Source organism: Helianthus annuus, chromosome 16, assembly GCF_002127325.2.
Source record: "Helianthus annuus cultivar XRQ/B chromosome 16, HanXRQr2.0-SUNRISE, whole genome shotgun sequence".
Taxonomy (NCBI): Eukaryota; Viridiplantae; Streptophyta; class Magnoliopsida; order Asterales; family Asteraceae; genus Helianthus; species Helianthus annuus.
Window position 1 is genome coordinate 111,268,925 of NC_035448.2, and position 9,741 is coordinate 111,278,665.

The window sequence follows — 9,741 nt, forward strand, 5'->3', positions numbered from 1 at the left end:
ACACAATGGGTACATATATTTCTAACATTTTTAGGAGCTTTTGACTTCATAGCCATCCTAACATACTTTTTAAAACATTTAAAATTCTATATATACCAATTTATAACTTTTAATCTTTTCTTTTATTAGAAGGAGAAATAATAACACAATAAAGTACATAAGTATCATAAATCTAGCAATCTATCTATAAAACTAAATAACATTTTATAATAAATATGACACAATGGCACATTATGGCAACACAAATAAAATTGTACATGACAACTATTAATTTGGTATTAAATTGGTTAGACCAAAAGATAAACCCTAATTTAACAACACTCCAAGCATCCTAATGACCTTATCGTCAAACATATATATATTCACACAGGAATTTAGATGTGACCCGAATTCATTCATCGAAAAAGTCGAGGGTTCAATTCAACAAACTTGAAGCAATTGTTTTCAGAGAACGATAATCTTCAAAACCCCTTTTCGGTGCCGACGAACGAATCTTGAAATCTTCATCATTCACACACATTTGATTTCAATCGGGTCTTGATCTTTATCAACCGTTGATCACTTCTTGTTGTTAAATTCAGTATCTTTTTCAATTTCCCCAAATACCCTTTTTCAGATTATTGATCAATTGATTTGGGTCAACAGGAATTGGGATTTTGTGGGTTTGATGGATCTGAAAGTGGGTTTTTGGTCATGATGGCTCTGGGTTTTTAATTATGATAATAATGGGTTTGCAGTCTTCTGGTAGATTAGTTTTAGTTTGACTATTTATGTGTTGTTATAATAACATTTGGATAGTGGAATTTTGTGGTGAATTGTGGTGGAGTGGTCATGGATGAGGTCAACACTGTGGTGGTGGCAGATGAGAGGTTGGTATCTGCTTCCCGTTCGGTGCGGTGGAGTCCGAAACAGCTTGGTTTTCAACCGTATGCCGCCCCCGTGGTTGGTAGCGGTGATGCCAGAACGCGGAATTCGAGTGGTTTTGTTAAAAGACCTGTGAGTGGTTTTGACTAATTAAATTATGTTCTTTTATGTTGTTTGATCATGTAATATGTTCTGTTTGAATGCTTGGTTAGTTGAAGCTATTGAAAATGGATTGTGGGATGTTGGTATTGCTAGATAAATGAATTTATGTGGGCTGAAGTTAATGTTTTTAGTAGTAAACTAGTAATCAAGATTAACCAGTAACCACTAAAGTTTCAGTTTTTTTTTTCAACCTTAGTGAATTCTTTGCAACATTTGGCTAAGTTGCAGCACTTGTTGTGTTTTCATTATGCTAAGTACTTTCATTGGCGAAGCCACGCCCCCCCCCCCCCAATTTTTCCGAAACCCGGGGGTGGGGGGGGGGCAACGTATATGCCTATACGAAAGTACTATTCATAACACTACACATCGAAAAGTTCGGGGGGCGGGCGCCCCCCGGACAATAACTAAGCTGCGCCCTTGAGTACTTTGTTGACATGAATCATTATATTGTGCAGCTGGTATCAAGATTAACCAAGGATATTGTTGAGACATACCGAATCTGCAATCCACAGTTTAATTATTTAGAAGAATTAAACCCCAAACGGTTTTTGACAAGCCCGTCTGCTGGAGTACTCAATGACGGTTTCGATAACGAAAATTCAGACTTTATTTTGAGCGTAAATTGTTCCCTTGTTAATCCAGAAACTCACAGAAGGTTAATACTTCTACTCTGTTTCTGTTGTTTGATTGAATATATCATTATATGTATCCGATTTTTTTTCTTATTTTTTTTTCGGATTATTTCAGATATATTGTAAAAGATATGCTCGGGCAGGGGACATTTGGGCAAGTTGCTAAGTGTTGGGTTGCAGAACTCGACCGTTTTGTTGCCGTTAAAGTTATAAAAAATCAACCTGCTTACTATCAACAGGCGTTGGTTGAAGTTTCCATATTGACAACAGTAAATAAAAATTTAGTTTTGGCTATGGTTTTGTTTTAAAATGAGTCAGCATTAATCATTTAGTAATGTCGCCTAATTTTCTTGTAATTGTCAGTTAAACAAAAAGTTTGATCCTGAGGATAAAAATCACATTGTTCGAATTTATGATTACTTTGTATATCAACGGCATTTGTGCATTGCTTTTGAACTGCTCGATTCAAATTTGTAAGTCTCAGTTTGCTGCGTAAAATATTTTCTTCCAGCTTTATATTAGGGTTTTGAGTTTTTGTTTTGTTTGTGATTTTACATCAGGTATGAGCTTTTAAAGCTAAATAAATTCCGCGGATTATCATTGAGCATTGTGCAACTATTTTCAAAGCAGGTTATTTTTTTATGAATATTTTAAAATTAAGTGTAAGCTAATATCGGTGATATATCATCACCAATGTATCGGTTATCGGTCCCCATGTAAAATATCGGTGTCAAATATCGGTACTGATATTTATTGGCGATATTGATCGATCTTTGACCGATATGTCACCGATTTTCCCGATATCAGTACCTTTCTTTTAGTTCTGTCTGTCTTCTTATTGCTGCTATTAGTGTTCTATGTCTAAATTGTTAATTGTTAGTGTTTTGCAAGTTGCAAAAGGTTAATTTGTTAATGGTAGGAGAGTATATAGAATTGTTATTGTTAAATCGCTATATATATATATATAAGTTCTACATGATATTAAAATTACTGATATCCCACTGCGATAACCTATATCTCAAATATCGGTCCTTGACCGATATCCGATATTTTACCGCGTTAACTGCATAGAGCATAAGACAGACGTTATTATTTGTGCCGCCTTTAACGATTTATATATTTGTACTAGATTTTATATGGATTAGCTCTGATGAAGGATGCTGCTATTATACATTGCGATCTTAAACCTGAGAACATCCTTTTATGCACAAGGTGAGATACTTTGTTAGGAAACGGGTCAAAATGGACCAGGTCACGTTGGGTTAGCCTGCAAACATGTTTTCTTGCATTAGTTGTAATTACGAAGACACTATTGTTACACTGATAATCGAAGTCTGAATAAAAACGATATAGGTGGACGTTAAATAGACTTTGGCAACTTTCAACCCATTTGACCTGTTCTCCTTTTAGATAAGTTGTCTAGTTTGACCTGTTTACGATAGTACAAAACCCAATCGACCCATTGATAAGTAAACATGTTAAAATCGCCACCTTTTTTTTTTCTGTTGATTAAGCTCAATCGTTCATATAATTGCTGTTTATTTCTTAGTACCAGAACCAGATCGGATCCTCCAGAAGTCAAAATTATTGACTTTGGATCTGCTTGCATGGAAGATCACACCGTTTATTCTTATATCCAGGTTCTTATCTAATACATCATCACTTAGTCGCAGGCATAAATTATGGCACGTTGATCAAAAGTTTTGTTATTTATTGTATTTCTCTTCTGCAGAGTCGATACTACAGATCACCTGAAGTTGTTCTTGGCTATCGGTATCCTTGAATTCGAAATCCGCTGTTATATTATAATTGTTGTTGTTATCCTATAAATACTTGTGAGCTTTTGTTAGACCTTAACCACCCTCAGGTATACAACTGCTATAGACATGTGGTCATTTGGATGCATAGTTGCTGAACTATTTCTTGGCCTGCCACTATTTCCCGGGGCGTCAGAATTTGATCTTCTAAAACGAATGATAAAAATAATTGGGTATAGTTCTTGTTATAATATTTTAGTTATATTTCAATCAGTTATTCTCTTCCAATGCTCATTCCTCGTATTTATACATATAACCCATGGTGCAATATCTGTTGAACTCTTGGATCGAAAAAGATATATAATTTGGATGATGGTTAAGTTTTCATATGATTTTTTTTTTGTTTTTATTTATTTAGGGAACAACCGCCTGATTATGTACTGAAAGAGGCCAAAAACACTAGCAAATTCTTCAAATGTGTAGGGACCGTAAACCATGAAGATGGTAGTCAAGCTTCTTCTTCTGGAAGAAGTATTTACCAAGCTTTAAGTGAAGAGGAATACGAAGACGTAAGTGCGCGTTTTCCTTTTTTAGTTATTATCGTATGTAATTATTATTTTAATCATGAAGGGCTATGCTACTATTATAATTGTTTATGTATGTCTTGTTTTACTTTTGCTTCAGAGGGAGATGAAAAAACCGCCGATAGGAAAAGAGTACTTCAGTCACATGAATCTCGAAGGAATAGTTACAAAGTATCCTTACAAGAAAGAACTGAAAAAAGAAGAGGTTTTTAGAGGTTAGCTCTATACTCTTAACTTAGTAATTTATTTTTCTCCTGAAATCTTAAAACATTATATATGATGGCAATTTTGTGATAAAATACTACAGAAAGTCAAATGCGACTATCGCTGATTGATTTCTTGAAGGGACTCGTAGAATTTGATCCAGCCAAGCGGTGGTCACCTTTGCAGGTCGTTAATGATGATATTATGATGTATCATTTCATGTAGAATTTGTTTGTTATGATGATATTAATAAGGTTTTTAATGTTCATGGTGCAGGCTTCTAAGCATCCTTTTGTTACTGGAGAACCTTTTACCTGCCCTTATAAGCCTGCTCCCGAGACTCCTCGTGTGGTAAGCAGTACTTATCAATTGATAAAAGTATATAATGTAATTACTCTTTTCTTTTCTTAATATGGTCAACTTACGGATCACTTATTGTTAAGTTTTTCTTTGACCAATGTAGCCCGTTTCGCATAATGTCAAGGTTGATCATCATCCTGCTGGAGGTCATTGGTTTGCCGCAGGTCTCTCGCCTAACGTGCGTAATACCTGATTCTTAAGTTAACTCTCATTTAGGGGTGCTTATATTTGCATTTTACTAACAACTAGATTGTTGCCATAAGCCGCCTTAGTTGTTTATAACTGGTGGCACGTCATGTGATGCGTTAACCATATGAAAAGCGTGTTTCGACGTATCCACTCTTACTCAGTGTAACCTATATAAGCATGACGGTTACAAAAGAAACAAATTCGAACCTGGGTTGGTTCGTTTAGTAAGGGTTCCACCTAACAACTACACCACCTTTATACCGTAGAATCAAAACGTTTTATATTTGTCTCGACTTGTTTCCGAAAGAAATTATGTAGAAACGTGAATTTATATCGTTTACGTTGAAACGTGAATTTATACAGACACGTACATGAAAATCACTACGTGAGAAAATAGTGTTTTTCTTTTATGCTAAAGAATGAAAATATGGGGTGAATCTGAAAAATTAGAACTCAAGGGGGTGAAAATGACATTTTATAAAGTTTTAAAAGTATAAGGGTTGTAAGTGACAATTTTCAAAGTCTTAGGGTTTTTTTGTTAATTTTCAAAGTCTAAGGGTGATTTTGTCGGTGGCATATACCACCGACCATTGGTTTAAAGGTTATATACAATATATTTTATATCTCCTTCTTTTACAGCCGATTATCTGATTGTTCAACTGATTATCTGATTCTGACAATTCCAATTCTAATTGCTATTCCGTATAGGTTCTAGGTGGAAATCGGGTTGCAATGTATAACAACTCTCATTTTCAAGTAATGCCTCCGTATGCACACGGGAACAATTTCGGAAGTTTAGGAAGTCACGGCAGTTATAATGACGGCACCGGACTTGGAAGTAGTTACGGCAGCTATGGAGATAACAGTAACATGCTTGCTTATTATTCACCGGTGGGCCCATCTGCTATGAACAACTATGCACAAAATATCCCAGTTCTTGGAAGTAGTCCCGATGCTAGGCGAAGAATTATGCAAATCCCACCTGGAAACGGGTTCGCGTTCAGTCCAGCTGGCAATTTAGCACCTATGTCACTCGGCACAAGTCCTTCACAATTCACTCCACCGTATAACCAGGTGACAGCTGGATCTCCTGGACATTACGGCCCGAGTTCTCCCGCTAGAGGCGGGAATACTCACGGGTCGCCCCTTGGAAAAGGAGCTGTTTCGGGTAATCAGATGAATAGAAGAAAAGGATGGGGGTATTCTGGTAATTTACCGACTCAAGAAAGCAATTCGTCTGCACATTGGCAAGGGCAGTTTCCCGATGTTAATTCACCGAATTTAAACGCTGGAAACTGGAAACAACAGCAAAGGAATAGTGGAAATGCTGGGGCCCACGGTTCAATTGGTTCGGGTAAACCTTTATTGCATCCGAAAAGTGCCGTTCATGACAAACCCGAGAGTAGCAGTTCGTTGCCTGATCCTGGGGACTGGGATCCTAATTATAGGTAATCATCGATGCCATAAATTATTACTTTTTTTGTTTTATCGTCATATTTATCGTATTTTAACTATTTATGTTGTTAGATGGTATGCTGAAAAGTTTTATTAACTTTTTTTTCTTTCTTTCAGTGATGAACTGCTTTTGCAAGATGATTCTTCGGAATTAAACAACATGACAATGGAATTCAGTAAGAGTATGCAAATTAGTCAAGGTTTTACTCCTACAGAATCTTTTGTTGGAGTTGGGCGATTTAATCAAATGTCAAACTCAAATATGTCAATACAAAGGTACGTTCCATACATCGTTTTATAATGATGTGGTGTTGTGTCATGTCATTATTTTCCCTGCTATAGAGTGGTAAAAAAAAAGATCTAGGGTAAAGACGTAAAGTGCCATTTTCGTTTTCGTCCCCTGAGGTTTGGCCAGTTTTGCGACTTTCGTCCGAAGGTTTGTTTTTCTGCATCTGGATCCAAAATGTTCGAAATCTTGCCATTTCATCTGGTTCGTTAACTTCATCCAATTTTCTCTGTTAAGTCCCGTCTTTTTTGTTAACTTAAAGGGCGATTCGGTCTTTTTCATTTTTGTCTACAAGCATTTAGCATAATGTACAAGTATTCACTTAAAGGGCAATTCGGTCTTTTTCACTGTGTACGAAAATACCCCTGATTTAACAGAGAAAATTGGATGGAGTTAACTAGCCAGATGAAAATGGCAAGATTTCAAACCTTTTGGATCTAGATGCAAAAAACAAACATTTGGACGAAAGTGGCCAAACCCCAGGGACGAAAATGGCATTTTACTCAAAAGAATGTGTTGGGTGGAAAAAAACAAAACATTTTTTCTTACATACAATGACAAAAAGGTGAAAGTAAGTTACATATTGGTGTAATAGATTTCCATTATACTTATTTTATTCTGTTTCATTGGTGTTTTATTCCTTACAGGCCAAACGGGCCTATTCAAGCATTCCCACATGCAGATGGATCTCCCGATGTGTATGTTCACCCTATGATGCATTCTTCCCATCTAACGCCCCATTTCTCTCAATTTGCACCCAGCCGGTTGGGTCAACAGCAGCGATTCAGTCACGGGCGGTCAATGGGTGCTCGTGGTGGCGAATGGAATCATGTCAAGGTCCAGCCCCCACTTTCCAATTACAGCTCAGTGGGTCAACGTTCCCCCGGAAGCAACAACAATGCGCCATGGGGTACGTTAAACAACCTTCCTTATTTCTTTTTTTTAATTGTTTTTGGATTCATGCCAATGTTGAGGTGAGTGGGAAAATGGATGAGTTGGGTAACGGGTCAAAATTGGCACTTTTTGGTACCCTGGTTTGGGTCTGATTGACCTGGAACACTTTTTGTCCGAGTCATTTGGTTTGTAAATAATCACGTCTCAAATGTGATTACAAAAATTGTATTATCTTGACAGTAACGGAAAAAAATTACGAGGTTTTATATATTATATATTTTTTATCAACCTTATCATATTAGTATAGTACACGGATGGTCCCTGTGGTTGACCATAATTTTGGATTTGGTCCCTAGCTTCTCAAAAGCACACGAACGGTCCCTGTGGTTTGCACGATGTAACACATTTAGTCCCCTACACGAATACTTTGTAACACATTTAGGCCCTTACTTATATTTGTTAGTTGGAGACCAAATGTGTTACAAAGTGCAAACCATAGGGACCATCCGTGTACTTTTGAAAAACTAGGGACCATGTCTAAAATTTTGGTTAACCGCAGGGACCATCCGTGTACTTTACTCTAATTAGTAATAGTTTTCCTTATTAAATTTATGTGAAAACACTTGTGTATTAAAAATATAATTTAGACTTTTGGCCCATTTAACATGTTTTACCTTTTAGCTAAGTCTCTCTTTTTTTTTTCCCTTTTTACCCAGTTCCCTTGGATAATTTATAGAATAAAATGATGTAGAGGTTTTACCCATATGACCTGTTTCTTTTAAGCTACTTATGACCCGTTAGAGATAAAACGTAACCCAGGTGGACCTACTTATAAGAGTCAAAACTGTCTGATGTGAAGTTTCTGTTCTTTGTTGTAGGGCGTAGGGGCAACCATCCGATGGCGACCAATATTCTACCATCTTCACATGGTGGAAACGAATATGGAAGGATTGCATGATGGTTACAGTTTGAAATTATATATAGAAAATATGGACTGTAAGGAAGGAATGTTGTGATGATAATTGGTAGTTGAAGTATGACTTATGGATGTGCATTCATAGTGATTCTTTTTATTTAAGACTTATGAAACTGGCTTCCTTCTATTTCTTCATTTGTTGCTATTTTTATTTCTTCTTTTGTGGGATGTCGAAAACGAGAAGGCGTAAAAGGGTTTGTTCATTTTTGTTTGAATTGGATTGTTTTGTTTGTGCAAAATGGTCAATGACCACTTCACTTGTAATAGCAACTTGTGTCAATGTTGGACTAGACATTTGTGTATTAGAAAAGCTGAAGTGTTGTGGATCTAAGGTCTATCAGCCAAATGGGTGATAAGTGTGCCTATGGCACATGTTGGTCGTCTCTTGTGGATCTTTAGGGGTGTTTGGATGTTATTGTGATAATTGTTGAAACTAAAAAGAGTTAATTACTTTCTTTGTTCATGTGGATCTTTAGGGGTGTTTGGGTGTTATTGTGATAATTTTTGTTTCAACTAGTCGCACTACGCGGCGGAAATATGGTCAAGTTCGTTTTGTTAAGGTATTGGTACGGTATCGGCACGGTACCGACACTCGCTATAGCAATTGAAATAGTCTTAAAAAAGAACAGGTCATGATTGACCTAAAAGGATGTCGGCACGTGTTATAATCGATTTAAAACTATAAAAAACGAATGTCGGTAAATTTTTCGATAGCACCAATACTTGTACCAATATTTTTTTGTCCGATGAAGAAACTAAATCATTAGGGAAGAGTGAAGCGAGGAAGTCTTTTTTGCATACTTATGTGTATGTTTTTATTCTTTTAAAACATATAATATGAATATTTCTTATGCTTTTCATCATAACTAGTTATTTTCCTCCCGCGCGTTGCGGCGGGACCCAATAACTACAAAAGACGTGTCAGTAACGGCAAACAGATACCGAATATTAAAACATAAATAAAATTACGTGGTAAGGATAATCACTCCGTCATAAAAAAAACGATTTTAAATAACCTACTATATAATAATAGGATCCACACGTCCTACACGTTGGAAATTCGGTTGTTTTCAGTTCAGTTATTATGGTGCTAACACGTTAAAATATGGATGAGCTCGGTACCGGTAACGGAAGCGAAAGTACCGATCTGGAAAATCATCGAAATTAGGTACCGGCACCGAAAATTCTCGGTACAATACGGTATGGTATTTGAAGGTAAAAATCAATAAATACAGGTATGGTGCTAGACCGGTGTCGAACCTAAAGTAACGATTCTGAAAACGCCAAAAGGTGGGTACCAAATTGGTACCGAAAATGATTTGGTATATTAAATTTGGTACCGATACGATACCGGTTCGTTTACAGGATTTGATACAAT

General features: G+C 36.4%; 1 protein-coding gene across 2 annotated transcripts; it reads left to right on the forward strand.

The window, feature by feature from the left end:
• Positions 1–338: 338 nt before the first annotated feature.
• LOC110915714 (dual specificity protein kinase YAK1 homolog) lies at positions 339–8,578 on the forward strand. Of its 2 annotated transcripts, none has more exons than XM_022160448.2 (18): positions 339–996; positions 1,482–1,681; positions 1,774–1,927; positions 2,022–2,131; positions 2,219–2,288; positions 2,788–2,870; positions 3,208–3,298; positions 3,391–3,431; positions 3,526–3,648; positions 3,834–3,984; positions 4,100–4,214; positions 4,307–4,389; positions 4,480–4,554; positions 4,667–4,741; positions 5,461–6,200; positions 6,325–6,483; positions 7,141–7,403; positions 8,266–8,578. In XM_022160448.2, exons 1-18 carry the CDS (start codon positions 832–834, stop codon positions 8,343–8,345), a joined length of 2,778 nt encoding a protein of 925 aa, XP_022016140.1. In that variant the 5' UTR covers positions 339–831; the 3' UTR covers positions 8,346–8,578. The 2 variants fall into 2 exon arrangements, with proteins under 2 accessions (XP_022016140.1, XP_022016141.1); XM_022160449.2 differs by having other exon boundaries at positions 388–996; positions 3,214–3,298.
• The last annotated feature ends 1,163 nt before the right edge of the window (positions 8,579–9,741 follow it).

Excerpts from the sequence above, each read along its gene's own strand:
- LOC110915714 (XM_022160448.2), top strand. The coding sequence starts at position 832 with ATGGATGAGGTCAACACTGTGGTGGTGGCAGATGAGAGGTTGGTATCT. Across the intron at positions 1,928-2,021 it reads AAGTTTCCATATTGACAACA|TTAAACAAAAAGTTTGATCC; the intron begins GTAAATAAAAAT and ends TGTAATTGTCAG. Across the intron at positions 6,201-6,324 it reads GACTGGGATCCTAATTATAG|TGATGAACTGCTTTTGCAAG; the intron begins GTAATCATCGAT and ends TCTTTCTTTCAG.